The sequence below is a fragment of the Myodes glareolus genome, chromosome 3 (assembly GCF_982192425.1).
Source record: "Myodes glareolus chromosome 3, mMyoGla1.1, whole genome shotgun sequence".
Classification (NCBI taxonomy): Eukaryota; Metazoa; Chordata; class Mammalia; order Rodentia; family Cricetidae; genus Myodes; species Myodes glareolus.
This window is the reverse complement of record NC_142028.1, coordinates 35,520,540-35,542,197: the sequence shown is the minus strand read 5'-3', so window position 1 is coordinate 35,542,197 and position 21,658 is coordinate 35,520,540. Positions and strand designations below refer to the sequence as shown.

The window sequence follows — 21,658 nt, the reverse complement described above, 5'->3', positions numbered from 1 at the left end:
CTGGAATTACAGACAACTGTGAGCTGCCATATGGGTGCTGGGAATCGAACCCAGGTCTTCTGGAAGAGCAGCCAGTACTTTTAATCACTGAACCATCTCCCCAGCCCCAGAGTACAACTCTCTATAGCTGTTTTTCTCTTTTTATCATGTGGGTCATGTGGGTCCTAGGGACTGAATTCAGGTGGTCGGCTTGGCAGCAAGCACCTTCACCCACTGAGCCATCTTGCCTACCCCTCTTTGTTATTTAAACCACCTCTAGATTGCTTGTAATATTTACTACAATGTGAACACTACATAATTCATACTTGGTGTTGTTAGTAATATGATAACTAAACAGCCATCTGTGTTCAGTATAGGCACAGTTTGTCTGCTTTTCACCCCTTGGTTGGCTGGATCCGAGCATGTGGAGTCTATGAATATGGAAGACTGACTACAAATCAAGCTAACAGATGTGTTTATCTTAATGACTAAGATGTGGGGTGACTTTCTCCCCACCCACTTTACTTTTGATACAGGGTCTCATCATCTAGTGCTGGCTGGTCTAGAACTCACTAGAGAGCAGAATGGCCTCAGATTTGTGGCAATCCTCCTGCCTCCGTCTCCTGAGTGTTGGGGTCACAGGCATGTGCCATCATCTCTGCTGTGTGTTTCCCTTTTCCTCCCACATTGAAGCTCTGTCCCAGTTTCTCAGTCCTCGGCAGTCCAGACTCAAGCACGATAAACAAATAGACAATGATCAGAAAACAAATGTAAGCTACAGGAAGAAAACAGCAAGGCCTCAAAGACTCAGTTAGGGTCTGAAACTGTGGCTACCTCTCCTGGCTTGGGGTGCATCCACGATTCCAAAAACCCTACAAGACCTTGGCTCCCTCAGAGGCTCCGGGTTACTGAGGACTTACTATCCTCCAGACTGGGCTCCAAGCCCTCCAAAAGAGGAGCTTGCCAGAACCTGCCTCTCCACTTTGCACAGACTCCAGGCTCCTTGCAGGGGCTCTGGACAATGAGGAGGACCCAACTTCTTCCAGACGGGGGCATGCTCCCCCAGTGGGCTCCAGAGTGTCTTCTTGGATGCCCGTGACTCTGGCACCAATGACACGTCTGTCAGCTGTCCCAGACATCAACCGTCACGGGGCATCTCACAGGCTCAGACACGGCATGCCACCACAGACACTGGCCTGGGCAGCTTTGAAAGGAAAAAGAATTTTCAGCCCACAGAGAAAGGGGAACCCCAGAAACTGCCTTCTAGCGGGCTACCAGATTCATACACAACAGAGGTCAGACAGAAATCACAGCTACAAACATCTGACAGACAACATCTCTCACCAGTGGTCCAGAAACCTTTGGGGTGAGGGTCCAGGGGTCTTGGGGATCCAGGACGAGCCCTCAAATGTTGTGCCTGAGTCCAAGGACCCCCAAGAGAACCACCACGGATCCACACTTCCAAATGAAAAAACAAGATTTAGTTTATTAAGTACAGGCTAGTACGGGTCCTCTGCCTCACAGTCTGATGCAGCAGTGGAGGGAGAAGGACCCCGTCTAACCACAAAACTATTACAAGGTTACAGTCTCAAAATATAAAATTATGTATCCTATATCATAATTTGCTAAAGGTGAGATAAAGCTCAGCTGTTAGTTCCTGATAGGTTATTAGTATCTAAGGGAAATAGCACAGCCCACCCTGGTTACCTCCTCCAAACATATGCTGACCTGTGCTAATCGCAGGGGCAGCTTGAAATATTACCCAGCTCATATTACCCAGCTGATACGGGAAGTTGGGTGGGGGAATGGGCTGCAGTCAGCAACTTTATGCAATTTAGGTTTCTCCATTAGCTAATACTTCCCCTAAAGAGGGGTCCTACAGCCTCCAGCTCCTCCTGGGGGCTGGGGGCTGCCTTCAGCCCTTCTGCAGCCTTCAGGTTATCCTGGGGGCTGGCCCCAAAAGGGCCCGGCAAGAAATGGAATCTTTTCTGGCCTTTCAATTTCCTTCTTTTCTTTTTGATTTATCTATTTATTCATGCATTTTATGTGTATGAATGTTCTGTCCTCATGCACAGCAGAAGAAGGAATCAGATCCCATTACAGATGGTTGTGAGCCACCATGTGGCTGCTGGGAATTGAACTCAGGACCTCTAGGAGAGCAGTCAGTGCTCTTAACTGCTGAGTTATCCTTCCATCCCCCCCATTTCCTTCTTTTCTATATTTTAGAAATATACATCAATGAAAAAGAAAAACAAGGATCTTCATTGCAAAGTATCATGAAAAATATAAATAAAATAAAACATACTCCAGATTCTATCAGTCAGGGACAATGTCCATTAACAAGTGATTGACAATTATTTGCCTATGATTTATTCATAACATAAATTTGTGTTTTAAAGGGTGTGTTTGTTTATTTTCTCTTTGCTTGAGGCAGTCTCTCTGTGTGGCCCAGGCTAGTCTGGGACAGCCTGCTCATTTTTCTGCCTCTGGCTCCAAAGTGTAGGGATTATAAGTATATATCACAAATGGGTGGATCTAGAAAACATCATACTGAATGAGGTAACCCAGGCCCAGAAAGACAAATATCATATGTACTTACTTATAAGTGGCTTTAGACATAAAGCAAAGAAAATCAGCCTACAATTCACAATCCCAGAGAACTTAGATAACAAAGAGGACCTTAAAAGAGACATACATGGATTCAAACTACATGGGACGTAGAAAAAGACAAGATCTCCTGAGTAAATTGGAAGCATGGGGACCATGGGAGAGGGTTGGAGGGGAGGGGAGGGGAGAAAAATATAGAGCTCAATAAAAACAATAAAAAAAGGTGTATATCACCATCCTTGACTTTATTTAGTGGTTATTCATTCAACTAGCCCAGGATAGGTAAGGACGATCATGCACTTTTGATCCTCCTGCCTCCACTTCCTGGGTGGTAGGATTATAGATGTGCATCATCATACCAGGTTTGTGCTGTACTGGGAATGGAAGCCAGGGCTTTGTATTAAACAAGAACCCTACCAGCAGAGCGACACCCTCAGCCTAAGCCTAGGAATCGTAAGCTCAGACCCACCGTGTAAAATAGATCACAGTGCTGACACTCCAATTGAGCAAGCAGAGAACCTACTCCCATACACTCCCCAATCCCAGAAAGACCTCCAAGTTTGTTACTGAGCTTTCTTAAAGCAGGTCACATAGCCTCCCTGGGCTTCACCTGAAAAATGAGACTACCAATATATTATATCTTCCTTAATGAGGTCCTGCAAGAATTGGTTGAGTTCTTACATGTAAACTACTTGAAAGAGTACCTGGTAGTAACCACTCAATAAATGATAGCTCCAATGTAGTTATAAATTCAGCCTTAGTTGGGCGGTGGTGACATACACCTTTAATCTCAGTACTCTGGAGGCAGAGGCAGGAGGACCTCTGTGAGCTCAAGATCAGCCTGGTCTACAGAGCCTGGTCTAGCGAGTTCCAGGACAGGCTCCAAAGCTACACAGAGAAACCCTGTCTTGAAAAACCAAAAAATAAAAAATAAATTCAACCTATATGTTTTCTAAATTTATTTCTCTGTTTGTGTGTATGTGTGTGTTTCTGGGGATGGAACCCAGGGCTCTGTACTTATGAGGCAAGCACTGTACCATCAAGTCACACCCCATTCCTAAGAACGTTTGCTATACCTGAGGAGGAGGAGGAAGATGAGGAGGAAGAAGAGGAGGAGGAGGAGGATGAGGAGGAGGAGGAAGACTTGTCTCTCTCAGATCGTTCGTGGGCCTTTTCATCCTGCTTGTGGAACTCCGTCTCCTGGTCTGGAGGTACACAGGCAAGGTAGTGAGTGCCCCCTGCCCCCTGCCCCCTCCCTGGCCACAGTACAGCTTCTCCATGGAGCACTCAGTGAACCAACGGGAACTACTCCCCGAACATCCAAGGCCAATGGAGGTGTCCAAGATCAAGGTTCTCAGAGACCTCTGGGTGGGGGTAGAGGTGTCAAAGACAGCCCTAGGCAAACATTCCTCTGCACACAGATCCTAGAAAAGAGACTTCTAAGACCCTTTCCCCCTTGTCCCCATACCCCACCTAGAGAACTCCAGACTCAGAGTGGGCACTGGTTTAGCAGTCTCTAAGTCACACAGAGAGGCAGCCTGTGGTCAGGTCCTAAACCTTCCTCTTCTCCAAGGACAGATGCATGAGACCCTTCCCAGCTTCTAGAGATGCTCCCCATTTCCTAAACAAGATGCCTAGAAACTTCTCAAATTCTGGGGAGAAATTGGGGACCTGCTGAGCTAGGAAGTGTGGGGGAACAGGCATGGGAATGGGAATGGAAAACCACTTCTCTGCTACAGCTTTGATGTGGCCTTCATGCCACATGACCTGAGCAGGGACTTTGATGGTCCCAGTCCCATCCATGCTGGACCCACATCCCCAGAGACCGTGCTCAGAGGATCTGAGAAGGCAAACTTACAGTCCAGGCTTTCTGTTTCCCTGTGGATTCCACTGCTGTCTTGAGACTGGGAAGAAGATGAAGCCTCCATCACTTTCCCTGGAAGAAGAACAGTTGAGTTGTTAACTTTGGTTTAGTTAACATTCTTCATATGTAAAGAGTTTGGCAAATGAATAAGGAAAGGAAGGAAGCACACAACATTTGAAGTTATAAGGATTTTTGGGTTTTGTTTGTTTTCTTTTTTGTTTTGTTTTTCGAGACAGGATTTCTCTGTAGCTTTGGAGCCTGTCCTGGAACTAGCTCTTTTAAACCAGGCTGGTCTTGAACTCACAGAGATCCGCCTGCTCTGCCTCCCGAGTGGTGGGATTAAAGGCATGCACCACCACTGCCCGGCAACAGAACCCCTTTAAAGGTATGCTATTTATACCTTAGGTTTTGGTCTTTTTGTTGGTGATGGTGGGTTTTGTTTTGCTTGTTTGTTTGTTTGATTTGATTTTTGAGACAGGGTTTCTCTGTGTAGCTTTGGAACCTGTCCTGGAACTAGCTCGAACTCACAGAGATCTGCCTGCCTCTGCCTCCCGAGTGCTGGGATTAAAGGCGTGCATCACCATCGCCTGGCAGTCTCTACTTCTTACTTTTTTTTTTTACATTTATTTATTTAAAGGTAGAAAGACAACAGGAGCTGGTGGGGAGATGGGTCAGCAGTTATGAGTGAGCACTTGTTACAGCTGGGCATGGTGGCACCCAGCAGTCCGGGGGCAGAGGCCAGCGGATCTTTGAGTTTGTGGCTGACCTGGTCTACATAGGGAGTTCTAGGCCAGCCAGAGCTACATAGTAAGACCGTACTTCAAAGAGACAAAGTAACAACAAGAAAAAAGAGCACTTGCTGCTCTTGCAGAGAATCTGGGTTTCATTCCCAGCACCCACAAAGTGGCTCACAATGATCCCTAATACCAGTTCCATGGGATCCTACTCCATCTTCTGGCCTTGGAGGGGCACTACAGGCAATGATATACACACACACATGGAGGCAAAACACCCATACACATACAATAAATACATTCAAAACAAAAACACATGCCACCCTGTACCTGAATTACATCACTCATTTACAAAGGGCATGTGTCCACAATTTCCTCTGCACTGTTGACAGACCAGTCAGGTAGGAGCAGGATCAGCCCTCGTCTGTGAATTCCCAGACAATAAAAGATCTTTTGAAAGATGGTCTTATTTGACCCTTACAATAATCCTGCAAGGTCAGCTATTGTGGGATATTTGATCGCACTGTGAAACCTTGAGACTGTGGATCAGGGGTGGAGCCAACGACTAGTTGACAAGAATTAGCCAGAGAGCACGAAGGAGCTTGGAAGACAGAGTTTCTCTGATCTAGCGGGTTTTCACCCCAGTATCTGACTTCTGAGACTTTACTGGTAAATCAGAACAACATAGAAAACAACAGGCAGCTTTGCTATGCATCTATACGAGATGTCGGCTTTCAGCTAGCACAGGCTGGGACTCCAGAGTTCAAATTCTGTCTCTCACACCTGAAAACAGTGACCAGGGACACAAACTTGCTCATGGGCTACCATGAAGGCCGGTCAGAATATTTATGGGTGGATGGTGAAGATCAAGCCAGGAGTTGGGAACTGAGTCCCTTTGGGACAGCATGTTCAGCTTTCCTGAGCTTCTGAGAAATCACTAGAGGTCACTAGAGGTGTGTGTGCCGGTGGAGACACAAAAAAAACCAAATGGCTAGAAGAGCAGATTGTGGGGAGGAAATACACGTGACTGGGTCCAACCTCCAGATTTTAGATAATCCAGAAACTACCAACTGGAGACTACATTTCCCAGAATCCTTTGAAGTTGGGTGTAGCCGTGTGTTCCCTTGCTAGTGGACAGGAGTAGATAAATATAATGGCCTGGTGGAAATACTTAATGGTTGTGGGTGAAATAGGAATCCAAACCAATCTGTTTTCACACACACACACACACACACACACACACACACACACACACACACCTGCTATTTAAGTGTTACTGACATGAAGGCAAGTAACTTCCACACACCTGTACTTCATGTTTCAGGTAAGGCTCCTCAGAGGATCTGACATTCCCACAAGATCATGAACCTAGACAAGGCAGGGACTCAGGCTGGTTGATGTCTCTGATTCCCATTCTCTACATGCACAGGGTGAGGCACAGAGCGAAAGGTGACAGCGCTGACAGGAGGATGGCAAGGACTACGACGATGATGAAACAACTCCCAGGGCTGCCAGACAGTCACCACTACCCAATCAGGGCTCACTGTGAACATACCCATTTTATAGGTAAGAATACCAAGGCACAGAGAAACTGAGGAACTTGCCAGGCACACATAGCTTGGAAGGGACTGAGCAAGGGCTGCTGTTCTGTCCAGGTTGGGAGATTGGAGTCCAGATGGCACCGATGCCCAAACCTGTAGCTAGCATCAAGAAGGAAGCCATAAACAGTCACTAGTAGCATTATGAAATTCTGCTACCCTGGCTTAGATATAGCCACTCCAGACACCGGAGTGAGTGTCCTCAGAGGCTAGGGAACTTCCAAGGGCATGTTTTTGGGTTGTTTTTTTTTTAATATTTATTTATTTATTATGTATACAATATTCTGTCTGTGTGTATGCCTGCAGGCCAGAAGAGGGCACCAGACCCCATTACAGATGGTTGTGAGCCACCATATGGTTGCTGGGAATTGAACTCAGGACCTTTGGAAGAGCAGGTAATGCTCTTAACCTCTGAGCCATCTCTCCAGCCCCCATGTTTTTGGTTTTTAAAGGGAGGGGGTCTTGTGTATCACCCAGGCTGGTCTTACACTTCTGAGCTCAAGCCATCCTCTCCTCTGAGTAGCTGGGTCTGCGGGGGCACATACCAAACCCAGCTTTCTCAGGTAGTATGGTGTTGACCCATCAGAAGGGACAAATGGGAACTTCTCAGAGGTAGGGCCTGAGGTGGCCCTTCCTCTTTTAGTGTCTTTGCTCCATCTTCCCTTTATATACTTTTCAACTACAAGAAAGCATACACAGTTTTTAAAAATTTCACAGTCAAGGTTCTAATTGCAGTACACTGCACAACACGACCTAGAGACACGACCTCACCAAGAGGCATGCAGGAGGAGCTTGCTGGGAGAAGCCACAGCCTGGACAGGAGCAGCTCAGTGGTAGAGTGGGCAAGGCCCTGGGTTCCTTGCCAGCACTACAGAAACCAAACCATGTAACACATGGCTTCCTTTGAGCCGAAACAGACCTTGGGGAGGTGAGAAAAAGAAGCGAAGAGAGAAAAAGGAGGAAAGAGAACACAGTGTGTTCGATTACGTGCAGTACTGAGCTGTGCTGAGTTGTTTTGATTTGTTGTTGTGCTGGGAATCAAACCCAGGACATGCTAAACAGGTTCTTGGCTACTGAGCAACATCCCAGACCCTACCCGTACCCCCTTGTCTGTTTGTTTGGTTTGTTGGTTTTTAAGACAGGGTCTTTCTATATAGCTCTGGCTGACCCGGAACTCCCTCTGTAGACCAAGCTGGCCAAGAACTCACAGAGCTCTGTCTGCCTCTGCTTAAGTGCTGGGACTAAAGGCATGTCCCACCGCATCTAGTTTGTTTTGTTGGTGTTGCTACTATTGTTCAGTTAGGGTCTTCCTATATAGCTCAGGCTGGTTCAGTTAGGGTCTTCCTAGAATCCAAAGCAGCTGACCTATCAGCAGGGGCAGATGGAACCATTGCAGAGGAAGGTCGGTATTGGGTCCTCTGGAACTAGAGTTCCAGGGGATTGTGAGCCACCATATGGGTACTGAGAACCAAACCCAGGTCCTCTGCAAGAACAGCCTTTCAGCATCTGAGCCATTGCTGTGCCCAGGCCCTTCGTCTTTCCATGTTCTCATCCCACGCTGCCAATGTCAGCATGGCATCTGTGTGCCCAGGACTGGGTTTCTCCACCAGTTCTCGCTGTCACCTGCCCGCTGGGGGTGCTAGTGACCACAGCAAGCCCTCTCAGCCTCACAACTTGCTCCTCCTATGTCACTGTCACACCACCCAGGAGGGAGGTACCAGAGGACTCTGTTTCACAGAGGGGAAATCTAAGGCCAGGAAACAAAGGAACCTGTATGTGGTCACTGCTGTGGTCTGAATGTGTGGCCGGGGTGCATTGGGAAACTTCATCTCCAAGCAGTGGTGTTGGGGAGAGGTCTGACAGGAGATCAAACCCCGAGACGCTGCCCTGGCCACTACACTTGTAAAAGCAAGCTTGCCAGGCATAGTGGTGCACGCCTTTAGTCCCAACACTCAGAAGGCAGAAAAGGATAGATATATGTGAGCTTGAGGCCAGTCTGTTCTACATAGTGAGTTCCAGAACAGCCAGGGATACATCGTGAGACCCTGTCCCCAAAACAAGAGGAAAGAAGAAAAGAAAAGAAAAAGAGAAGGAGGAAGGAAGGAAGGAAAGAAGAAAAAGCAGGACGGGATGGACGGTGGTGGCGCACGCCTTTAATCCCAGCACTTGGGAGGCAGAGGCAGGCGGATCTCTGTGAGTTCAAGACCAGCCTGGTCTACAAGAGCTAGTTTCAGGACAGGCTCCAAAGCTACAGAGAAACCCTGTGGTTTGGTTGGTAGAGTGTTTACTTAGCATGCCCAAGTCCTGGTCCCTGGGTCCACCTCCAGCATCATATAAAATGGCTATGATGGCACACATCTGTAATCCCAGCCCTGGGGAGATGGAGGCAAGAGATTTCAGAAGTTACAGTCATCTTTGGCTATATAGAGAGCTGAAGGCCAGCCTGGGCTACTCGAGAATCTGTCTCAAGCAAACAGCAACAGCAACAACAACAAAAACAAAGCAAGCCTGGCCCTGGTTTGTTTTGTCCCCCCTTAGGAGGCACAGAGTTCTTGGGCTCACAGATAAACACAGATAGTCTGGAGTGTGCCAGCCTGTCCCTGTGGGTTTTCACCCACAAGGCTTCATTACACAGGTGTGACTGGTCTTGGTGATCTTCCTCGACTACTCCTCCAGTCACTGGATGAATGTCCCAATCCTCCAATCTTACCTTATCTTTCTGGGGCCAGAACTCATCTGGAGCTCCCTCAACCTCCAATGCCCAACTAGATATACCTCCAATATTCGCTAGGCTGCAAAGGCACAGGGGCCTTGGAGGTAGTAGGGATTTTAGGACGTGCAGGACAGGGAAGGAGGAACATCAAATAGGCTTCACAAGATCTTACCACTTAGGACCTGGTTCAGTTCCTTGAGCATTTTTATGACTGTTTATCACATAAGACATAAGCCCCCTCCCTTCTAGATACACAATGTCTCCCAAACTTAACTAATGATCTGGTTTCACGGGACCATGAATTCCTAAGACTCATTGGAGGTTTTAAGTCAGGGATCCAACATCAGGAGAGAATGTGGTGGTTATCTAATTGTTTTGCACCCGTAGCTAGACTGGTCCACTGCCAGAACCTCTCCCATATGGCCGACCTGTTTCCAGTCTCCCCTCTCCAAACACCGCTGGATTGCTTTGGACCTGTTTCCCCATCTCTGCCCTCCCAGGGCTGACATTCTAGTACAAGGGCACTCCCTTCTAGATAAATCTTCCGGGTTAACCTGTTCAATCACAGAGAACCTCGGGGCTCAGGCATGCTAGGACCTGCCAGAGAAACTAGAACAGCGTTTAACAACTTTGTGAGGACAGCGGGCCTTTAACGTGCTCCGACGGCAGGAAGCTTGTGTTTTGGTGCCTTGTGAGACTTGTGCAGTGTGAAGATTACAGACTGAGGTCTGCAGGAAAGATCGCTCCTTCATGTGGTCTCTCTCCTCGACGGTGCAAGAGCCCAGTCCTTGTCCCCAGAATGCAGTCCAGTGCTTTCCACAGCCTTGATGACCTCAGGGCCGCAATCCCCTCCCCACCCCCCCAGAACTCAGGCCTGGGTGCTGTCACTAACCACTGTGGACAGTACCCGCCTCTCAGACCCATCACTCAGAACGCTGGGGTACACTGAATCAATCATAACCCATGTGGCCGCAGGACACAGACCACAGGGGCCTTTTCACTAGCCACGGGATCAGGGGTATGACCGATCAGTACGGGTACCTTCAGAGTCACCCTCAGAACAGGGCTGCAAGAGGAAACTGAGTCAGCAGCCCTTGAGGCTGGCCCTGGAGTATCCTGAGACTACCAACATCTGCCCCAAGCCAGTGGACATGTCACTTGCTTCTCCTGTACCAACAGAGACAAATGCCACCACTGGGCTTTGGAGCTCCTTGGGGTGGCAGGCGGAGAGCACAGGCTCTCATACCCTTTGTGTCCTTCTTCACAGACAGGGTCCGGATCAAACCATTCTGATGGGGGGGGGGGAACACATATGAAGCCTGTGTCCTCACTTCACTCCCACTTTGCCATTTCCCTTTTTACAAGCCTGTTTCCCTCTCTGTGAGATGGTTGGTGCCATGTTGCAAGGGTTTCTATGAGGGTTGAGCTAAGAAGGTCACTGAGCTGCTGTGAGCGAGGACCATGTGTTTCCCACACATAGAAAGTGCTTCAAGGGCAGGAGAGATGGTTCAGAGGTTAAGAGCACTGGCTGCTCTTTCAGAGATCCTGAGTTCACTTCTCAGCAATCACATGGTGGCTCACAACCATCAATAATGAGATCAGGTTCCCTCTTCTGGTGGGCAGGCATACATGCAGAGAGAACACTGTATACATAATGAATGAATGAAAGAACGAACAAACAAATACATACATGCATACATACATCATACATACATAAATAAATCTTTAAAGGAAAAGAAAGTGCTTCATAAAAATCAATTTTAAATTTAAAAGCCAAGGAGACGGCTCAGTCAGCAAAATGCTCACCTTGCAAGTATAAGGACCAAAGTTCAATGCCCAGAATCTACGCAAACAGCCAGACCTATGGTGCACACTTGTAATTTCAATGCTGGAGAGGCAGAGACAGGCAGATTCCTGGGACCTGATGACCAGTCAGTCTCACCTAATCTTTAACCCCAGGACCAGGAAAGACCCTGTCTCAAACAACAAGGTGGGTGACTGGCGATGTGGCTCAGCAGTTAAGAAATCTGGCTATTCTTCCAAAGGACCTGAGTCTGATTCCCAGTACCTACATGACAGCCCCCAATCATCTGAAACTCCAGTCCCAGGGCACCCAATACCTGCTTCTGGTCTCTGCAGTCACTAGGCATTCTCATGTAGGCAGAACACCCACACACATAATAAAACAATAATAAGAATTTTGAAGAACAAACAGGTGAATAGGTCCCAAGGAATAAGACCTGAGCTTGTCCTCTGGTCTCTAGGCGCGCATTGCTGATGTGCGCATGTGCAAACACACACATACACCTGAAAGAAACAAGCTTAAGCTGGTGAGGCAGCTCAGTGGGTAGAGGCACCTGCTACAAAGCTGGACAACTTGAGTTCCATCCTCGGGACTGGCTCCCCCACGCTGACTTCCACACACATACTTCAGCACACACACAAATACGTAAATAAATGTAATTAAAATGGTTGTTTTGTTGTTGTTTGTTTTAAAGAGCAGGTCTGCAGCATTCCTGAGCTTCCCAGTAGGAGGGCCCTAATGGGAAGGAGTTAGGTAACTGGGAGGCATGTCCTTAAAGGGGACTGTGGAACCCTGGTCTTTCTGGTCTCACTCTTCCACAGGCTCCTGCCAGGTTGCACTTCTGTACCACAGGCCCGAAGCAAGTTGATCATGGGCTAAAACCTCACACACCTTTCTTCCCTCATTCCACAACACCCTCACTTTTATTCCATTGTTTCTTCGGGATGCCCTCAATTTTTTATATATCTGAAAGTGACCTTGAATTTCTGATCATCCTGCATTCACCTCTCCAGTGCTGGGATCGTAGGCATGGGCCACCATGCATGGTTTTTCTAGGGCTGGAGACCAAACCTCATGTAGCTAAGCAAGTACTCTACCAATTGAGCTGCATCCCCAGGCTATTTTTGTTGCTATTTTTTTTCTTGAGATAAGGTCTTGCTGTGTAGCCCAGGCTGGCCACTTCTGCCTGTTTTCTGAGTGTATCACACACCTGGCAAACTTTCTCTGTGTAAGTAGATTAACTCAGGTATTTTGTGATAGAGTTGGAAAGCCAGCTGGCACAGAACTGTTCAGAGGGAAAGAAGGAAAACATCACAGTTTCTGTTTTGTCTTCTATTTTGTCCCATGTCAGACCGGGGGATTCAAAGGTGGGGCAACAACTCACACTGTCCAGCCAACTTCCCAGACTAGACAGACCTATACCCACGGCAGAACTAAGATGCTGCCAGGGCCTGGGAGCTACAGAGGATCTGAGAATGACCCCCCAGGCTGAACTAAGACGATCAAAGGGACCGTCGCGGGTGACGCCTGATTATAGCTACATTGATGAAGGATGGGGGGTCAGCCTGAAGACTGCTCAGATAGACCGAGGGCGGGTTTACTCTTTGTTGTTCATTTTGTCTCATTTTCTAAGGAAGAGTGTCTTTTGGCTCATGGTTTGACATACTCCATCACCATGGGGATGGCATGGAGCAAAAGCCTGAGGCAGCTGGTCACACTGTCCCTGAGTCAGGAAACACAGAAATATGAATACCTGGTGCTCAGCTTGAATTTTCTTTTTTATTTGATCTAGAATCCCAGCCCAGGAGGCTGGGATGCCCACATTCAAGGTGGGTCTTCTCTCCTAAGTTAAACTTTTCTGAAAACATCCTCAGAGGTGTGTTTCCATAATGAGTCTAAATCCTGCTGGATTAATAATCCAGATTAAGCAACTCAGGAATGTTTTTGTTTTCTCCTGAGCTGTATGGTCTCTTTATGTAGCTCAGGCTGGCCTCCAATTTATAACCTTTCTAGCTCTGCCTTCCACGTGCTGGAATCACAGGTGTGCACCACTACACCAGGCTTAGATCTCAGACGTCGGTGTGAGAAAGGATTTCATGTAGCTGTCTGGCCTTGAACTCCTAAAGATAAGAGATGTTTAAAGATAACTTGAAAGGTAAGCGTCTACCATGGTGTGCAACACATGGTAGGTGGACAAACACTGTCAGTTAAAGCGGAAGCATAGGCCAACAAGGCGTAGTAAGCACAGAGCCAAGTTAGCACCGCCACAGGCCACAGTGAGAAGATGACCCCCATCCTCCCCATCCTTCATCCTGGGGTTCATTCTCTGCATAGAACTCGATCTGGAGAGACCAACAAAACAGGGGATGTGGGGTCCTGAGACTCCATCTAATAGAAGTGCTGGAGGAACAGGGACTCAGGCTTGAACACCGCTTGAACAAACCCAGGCTGCTACCCGAGATCAGTACAGGTCACTCCCATTTGGGCTGTGAAACCATCCAGCTCAGTACATGAAGTAGTTTTCTCAAAAACAACCGCTTTGGGGTGACCTTGAGCACAGTCAAGTGTGGAATCAAGTTTGTGAGCAGCAGCAGTTAGTGACCACGTCCTCAGTCCAGGACCTGTTAGCCCTTGGGACAAACATCTCCAGAGCAGAAACAAAGTCTGTTTGTCTCTTTATACTAATTTTGTTTGTTTGTTTGTTTGTTTTTGAGACAGGATCTCACTGTGTATCCCTGGCTGTCTTAGAACTCACTACGTAGAGCAGGCTGGACTCAGACTTTGAGAAATACACTTGACACCCAGGATTAAAGGTGTGTGCTGCCACATAGGATCCTTTTACTTGTCTTTTTTCTTTTTCTTTATATGTATTGATGTTTTGCCTGCACACATGTCTGTATCAACGCATCAGATCCCCTGGAACCGGAGTTTCAGATAGTTGTCAACTGTCACGTGGGTGCTAGGAATTGAACCTGGGTCCTCTGGAAGAACAGCCAGTGCTCTTAACTGCTGAGCCATCTCTCCAGCCCCAGGAGCCTTTCTCTACCTCATTTTTAGTGGAAAAAAAAAACACCAGCTAGTAGCCCATAGTACAGTCCTGATGTGCACCCTTAGCCCGTGTCAGGCAGAGCACAGTGTCCTTGTACAGTATCCCTAAGGCCGGTGAGGAACCCCACAATGCAGGCTGAGGCACAAGCAGTGTGCAGGAGCCCCACTGCGTAGATGTGAGACTCAGGCAATACAGCTGCCGCCGAATCAGGCCCAAGGGTGAGCAAGTGGCTTCAGAGTCCCCAGAAAGAAACCACGGATGGAGATAGAGCTAATCGTGGAAGTACAAGAGAGAACAGGAAAAGCTCAGACGGCCCAAGTTCTCCGCCAGCCTCATTATCACTGAGGACCTGCAACTCTCACCTGTGCAAAACTGCTTATTGGATCAGTAACAAGAAAAGCACTTATTTTATAAAAAAAAAGTGGTTCTCTCTGCTTTCAGTAGCCATCTTCACTCCCTGAGAGCATCAGGCCACAGGACCTGAGTGTACAATGCCTAACGTATAGACACAGATGCTTACCGGCTTACAGTGGGATTGGGTCCTGGCAACACACTGGGACCTGGAGATAAGTTGAGAATGCATTACTGTACCTAACCAAAGCTCATCAGCTCAGCCGCACAGTGCACTGAGTGCTGGGTTATCATCAAGAGGCTCATCTGGACATGGCTGTTCCATGTTCAGACGTGGACCAGCATTTGCTCTGGATGCCTGCTTGCTGGTTTGTGTTGTTGTTCTGGTGTGTGTGTGTGTGTGTGTGTGTGTGTGTGTGTGCATGCGCGCGCGTCTGTTACAATAAAATGACATCAAACCCAGTTTAAAAGTGGGCAGAGGATATAAACAGATGTTTCTCATACATGTGTCCAATAGATCTCTACATCATTATTCATTAGGGAAACACAAATCAAAACCACAATGAGATTCCACTTTACTCCCACTGGCATGGTTAAATGGGACAGACAGTAACAGCGTTGACAAGGACGAGGAGGGATAAGGAGGCGCTAGAGAGAGGCCTCATGGGTTGTGGTGGCCAGGTAAGATTGTGTAGCGTGCCCTGGAAAAACAGTCTGGCAGTCCCTCAAAATGCTAACTTTGATTACCAGGATTCCATTCCTAGGTATATACTCAAAGGAACTGAATTCTGGGCTGGTAAGATGGCCCAGTGGGTTAAGGTACTTGCCACCAAGCTTGACAACCTGAGTTCAATCCCCAGGACCTAAAACAAGGAGAGAACTAACTCCAGCAAGTTGTACTTCAACCTCTACACATGCTGCAGCATGTGCACTTGTACACAATCACACACACCCACCCACACACAGATAAGTAAGCATAACTTAAAAAGAAAACTGTAAAAGAAGTGAAACCCATATTAATGCCAAGACCAGCGCACAGATGCTTGTGGCTGCTTCATTCAAAGTAGCCAAAAAGTGATAACAACACAAATGTCCATCAACTGGTAAATGGATATACAAAACAAGGTATAAATAGAACTATCCAGCCATGCGGGGGAAGAAAGGGTGATCTGGTACTGTGTAGGTGAGCATCCAAGTCAGAAGGAACCACATACACCATGCATACGAACTGGCCAGCCATGGGCTAGCAGGATGACTTAGCAGGTAAAGGCGCTTGACACCAAACCTGACCACCTGAGTCCCATTTTCCATGCCTCACATGATGGAAGGAAAGAACTGACTCCCAAAAGCTGTCCTCTGATCTCCACGTTTGTGCCATGGTATGTACTCACAAGTATCCTCCTCCCACATTTTTACAGAGTCTGAAATACCTAGCTTTATCCATTGGGTCAAGGCAGTTAGTTCTTGTGGGGGAAGTGCCCACTGTGGGAAGTGCCCCAGATAGCTCTGTCTGAGAAGTGTTTTAAAATTGATAGTCAAGGGTATATAATTTACTGAGATAGGAGAAATCTCTGCACTGAACCTTGTAAAGGATTGCCTATGTGATGGTGCACACCTTTAATCCCAGCACCAGGATGCAGAGGCAGGCGAATCTCTGAGTTCGAGATCAGCTTGGTCTACGGAGTGAGTTCCAGGACAACCAGTGCTGTTACACAGAGAAACCCTGTCTCAGGGGAAAGAGGGAGAGGGAGAGGGAGAGGGAGAGGGAGGGAGGGAGAGAGAGAGAAAGAGAGAGAGAGAGAGAGAGAGAGAGAGAGAGAGAGAGAGAGATTATGGCAAGTAAATTCCACCTGTCAATAAAGTAGTTTTATTGACAGAAGCAGGTGAGACAGAGTCTTATGTAGCCTAAGGGTGACTTTGAACTCCTGATCCTCTCTGCCCCACCTCCCTGGTACTGGAATTATAGGCATATGTTGTTTCAGAAAGAGGAAGGGACAGAGACAAAGAAAGAGTAAGAACAGTCATGGCTGGGAAAGCAGCTTTGGGAGAATTTCAGAGCCGAGTTGGCAGTGCAAAGGGCTGCATCACCCTGAGCTCTAGTCCTGTTCCTTACAGATCTGCTTGCTTGACCCCAGGACCTCCCCAAACAGGTTACTTTTCACGGGGCCTCCCCTAGCACACCCTCCCAAGAGCAGGGCCGTGGATTCTCGGGGGCAATTTTAAACAGAACAAAAGAAAAGAAGCTCTCTTGGATAACCTCTCTGCCCTCTTAAAAGGCTTGTTGGAGGCTTGGGGACCAGAATGCTCTGGGCAGAGACTACAGGGTGAGGAGAAGTGACCCCAAGGGGACTGGATGAACTGATTCCCTAGGGTCTGCCAGCACCCTCTCCCTGGGGGACCATCCCACTTGATCAAAGGCTCTGCCTGGGAGCAGGGCCTGCCTCCCACCCCCTCCCCTCCTACTGTGATCAGCATTTTTATACTACAGGTGCCTTTCTCCCATGTCTTCCAACTGGGCTGGGCCTCCTGGTGGAAGGGGGGGGCTTCCTCCTCCTGGAGGGAGGGTGGTGGTTTACCTGATCTAAGCTAGAGGCAGAGACCCTTTGCAACCCTAAGGTGTGGTTTCCACCACAGCAGGGTGAGAAAAGCCTATAGACACTGAGCTAAACGATTTCATTTCCAAACCAGACAACCTGAACTGAGGTTTAGTGAGGTCAAGGGGTCTGCTAAAAGTCTACACGAGCCAGTGATAAGAAACAGAGCTGGTCGTGAACTGTGGGCAGGTCTAAGCTTGTGGAAGTGTCAAAACAACTATGGGGGTAAGTGGTTCATCCTGCCGACTTCTTCCACAATAGAGTCCGAGGGGCCTCAGGGAGCCCAGAAGGTGCAGAGTTGGGCTTCCATCCCAGGTCCACAAAGCAAGCACACAGAGCCAAGCCTAACGATCAACCATTTTTTCCAGTCTTCCTAAAGCCACCCACCTACCCCTCTGCTTGATCATTCCCATGTCCCATTACCTGGAGTCCCTGGGCTCCTGTGAGAAGTAGCAAGGCCAGTGATGTTCTGATTGTGAATGTGACCAGGCTGGGGAAGGAGAGGCCATGGCATCCTGACAGCAGAGGGCGGGGCAACCATGACGTTGCCCCTGGGCCTCACTGGCTCACCCGGGTGTTGTGGCATTCCTTCCTGTGGTGCTATCAGCCCCCAGGCCTTCCTGTCTGACTTGCCTCTTCCCCCAGCATCCCCGGTGGGGCAGATGGTGGCATACGCGCTGCTGCAGATCCCAGGATCATACTATAACCTCAAGCCCCCAGTGGTCACCGTGTTGGGCCGCTCTAGGCTGTGACAAGCTCTTTGAAGGGAGGAGTTGAGAGTTTGTCTTGGGCAACCCCTCTTTGCTCAGGAGGTTGATTCAGGCCCCAGTCATGTGTCCTGACCTGCCCTACAAGTTAGAAGATACCACCACGCTCCCTGCTCCTGGAGCCCAGGCTGGAGTGCTCAGGAACCATAGAGCGCTCAGGGACCATAGAGAGGGGTTGAAGGCTAGGGCGGTGCTTCTCCTGGGAAGGGAGCTGGGCCAAAGCACCTGTTCAGGATGGGTTGGCACCGAGTCTTCAAGAAGCAGGAAACATCACACAGCTGCCGCCTCTGCCTTGTGCTCATTCATCAGTCACCCTGTGACAGGGGCGTACCAGCCAGCAGGGACAAAAGGCAAAGCCAGGCCCAACCCTTGACTGTTTTCTCAAGCTCAGCATACAATTGACCTGTGAGGCGAGTCCTAGTGGACAGCCTCTGATTTGTCCCAAATCCACCCTAACTCACTTCCACAGCCCCCATACATGTCCCTGCTTCTGTCATGCCCGTCAAGTCACTGTTGTCCCCTGAACAGCTACTTCAGCTCCATCCCCACTACACATACCCTCCGGAGCTCAGGACACAGCCCATGTCCTTTACTGTCTGCCCCAGACTCCATGACAGCCCCTCTCCCTCAGCCAGTGCCATACTGAAAATGCTCCAAATATCCCAGATAGCTACCCACCTTAGGCCTTTGCACTGACTGTCCTATTCAGAATGTTCTCCCTTAGGACGTTGCGGGGCGGAGGAGAGGAGGGCATTTGCGTGTGGAGAACTGGCTCAGAGGTTAAGAGCACTGGCTGCTTTTCCAGAGGTCCTGAGTTCAGTTTCCAGCGACCTCAGAGTGGCTCCTAACTATCTATAATGAGATCTGGTGTCCTCTTCTGGCAGGTAGGCGTACATACAGGCAGAACACTGTATACATAATAAATACATCTTAGAGAGAGAGAGAGAGAGAGAGAGAGAGAGAGAGAGAGAGAAAGCCAACCACCTGGCTCCTTCCTTCACTCTTTCTGTCTCTGTTCAAATGTCACCTGCCCTACGTCCTCCTCAGACTGCTTCACTCTTCCACATGCTATTTTCTTGCTCAGATTTCCTCATAGAGTATTTGCTCTATTACCTGGGACAGTGATCCTTGTGTGGAATGCATTCAGTCAATTTTGCTGAATGAGTAAGAGATTTGAAACAGCCTAATGTGTGTGTGGCAGGATCTGAAATATTCTGGGGTGTGTGTGTGTGTGTGTGTGTGTGTGTGTGTGTGTGTGTGTGTGCACTCAAAGCAGAAGGAGGTAAGAGGTACCACTGACCACCATGTTGAGGAGAACACACAGATCATCCCCTTTGACGTGAGTGGTGGCCTTCGAGCTAAAAGAGACAGAGGAAGCCGAAGAAGCAGGAGTTCCAAAGTCACAGCAAAAAACTGCATGGCGACCTGAGGGCAGTGGAGCCACATGGTCGGGTCTGTTAGGAAGTCAGCCCTTGGAAGTTATGTTATGAACTGACAGGGATGTCTTGAGGGATAGGGGGACGGGACCAGGGGCAGGGTCATGGGAAGTTCCAGGATATGCTGGGGACAGTGTCTGCCAGTCACAGGGTTGACAGGGCCTGGGGACAGTGATTGGGGAACTGAGATGCGCAGGGCATGCAGAGTGCATGCTGAATTGTAAAGGCTGGATGGAAGGAAAATAGAGAATAATTCTTTAGGAGCCAAAGTCCCTCTAGGTAGCTATGACTGTCCTGGAGCTCACTATGTACACCAGGCTGACCTCAAACTCACCAAGATCCAACTATCTCTGCTTCCCAAGAACTTTTTCCCCTTGGTTTTTCAGGACAAGGATTCTCTATGTGTTGAACCCTAGAGTCCAACTACCAAGGAGGAGGAGTCACCCCAAGAATACATTCCCATACCTCAATTGATGTAAAAAAAGCAAGAGGATTTTAATTCTACCGCGGTAGGATCACACAGCATTCAATGCCAAGGACCCCGAATGCTTGTTACAAGCCATTTTTTAAAGCAAAAAGTCATAGGAACAAGTGGGGGGGGGATTCAGGGACAGTTCTCCAATTATTAGGATTGGCTTATTCAGGGGGCTTCTAATAACAAGTGGTCTGAGCCAGGGCTGGAGAGCGGTTGCCAAGATCAAGCGAGGCAACAGGGAACATCGGGGGGTCATTCTGACTCCTTTCCAGGGACCGAGTCAAATATTGTGGACATCTGTGGGTTATCTTTTTGTCCCAATTCCAGAAACGGAGCTCTATGGAGAATATCCATAGATCATAGGAGATGAAAAGTTCCCAACATTTCAGTATGTGCTTGTATTCTCAGGGAGGGAGGTGGGGAGAAGCACTAAGGCACTCAGAAATGGCCTCAAAACTGTCTTAAAGTCTTACATATGTAGCTTTAACTCTCCTGAAACTCACCCCGTAGACCAGGCTGGCTTTGAATTTACAAATATCTGCCTGCCTCTACCTCCCGGGTGCTGGGATTAAAGATGTGTGCCATCATCTCTCGGCTCCAAGAGCTATTATTGAGAGCATGTATCACCATGCCTTGTTCATTCTTCCTTTCTTTTTTGTATTGATGATGTTAAAATGAGTTAATGTGGGGTAGATTTGGTTTATAAAGTATGTTAATAAAACTAGTTTTTGGTGTAGCCGCTGAAAGTTTGAAGTGTTTAGTAGTTACAGTGTATGATGGGTCTGGATCGGAGAGCACAGCCAACAGGTATTAGTCATTGGGGGGGTAGGGAGGGAGGTGAGGGAGACCCTCAGTCTAACTGTCACTCTCTTCCTCCAGCAGTTCCTTTCTGATGAGACTGCAATTCAGAGGCCACGGGGGAGAGCATGGATGGCCAGCACTCAGTGGGACCAGTGGGACACAAGCACACATGCAAAATGCCACCTTCTCAAATATAGAACCTGCTAGAAATGAAATATGGTGAGAGGCTAGTAGGCAATGAGGCCTCCTCCTGAGAGCAGTATATAAGAAGAAACTTCAAGACCCCTATTTTTGTTTGTTTGGTTTTTTGAGACAAGGTTTCTCTGTAGCTTTGGGGCCTGTCCTGGAACTAGATCTTGTAGACCAGGCTGGCCTCGAACTCTCAGAGATCCACCTGCCGCTGCCTCTGAGTGCTGGGATTAAAGGCATGTACCATCACCTCCCAGCCTAAATTGGGTATTCTTAAACTAGGCATAGTAGTTAACATTTATAATCCTGGCACTTGGCAATTTAGACAAGATGATCTTGGGTTCCAGGTTAGCCTGAGCTGCAGAGGGAACTTCTGTTCAAAACGAACGAACAAACAAACAAGCAAACAAGTAACTTGGTTATTCTCATAATGTTCTCACTTCACTAAACAAGCAAGAGACAGAATCACCTGGAAGCTTCTTAGACACTGCTAAATCCCCAAGCCCCTTCTTAGACATTCTCAGTCAGAAACTGTGGGAGCCCTCAGGCTCTTTTAGCACGCCTGCTCGTGTCCGAAGTCCTCTGCCATCTGCAGGTTTAAATGCCTGGCACACAGAAAGTGCTCCCCAAGAGCTGTCCTCCACCTTATCTTCTAGTCCTGTCACTAGGCACCTCCCTCCCCCCCCCCGAGACTCAG

General features: G+C 48.3%; 1 protein-coding gene across 6 annotated transcripts in view; it reads right to left on the bottom strand.

Moving 5' to 3' along the window:
* Window positions 1–18,001, bottom strand: part of Tmem40 (transmembrane protein 40) — a 28,559-nt gene extending 10,558 nt beyond the window's left edge. The window contains exons 1-3 of one of the 6 annotated variants that reach the window (XM_087904409.1): window positions 17,717–18,001; window positions 4,445–4,522; window positions 3,663–3,791 (exon numbers count right to left, since the gene is read on the bottom strand). In XM_087904409.1, the coding sequence (XP_087760535.1) occupies window positions 3,663–3,791; window positions 4,445–4,522; window positions 17,717–17,879 (370 nt within the window). In that variant the 5' untranslated portion in view covers window positions 17,880–18,001. Of the gene's footprint in view, window positions 1–3,662; window positions 3,792–4,444; window positions 4,523–14,868; window positions 14,896–17,716 lie in introns of those variants that run through there. The other 5 variants (XM_087904407.1, XM_087904408.1, XM_087904406.1 and 2 more) reach the window with 5 other exon arrangements.
* Between the last annotated feature and the right edge of the window lie 3,657 nt (window positions 18,002–21,658).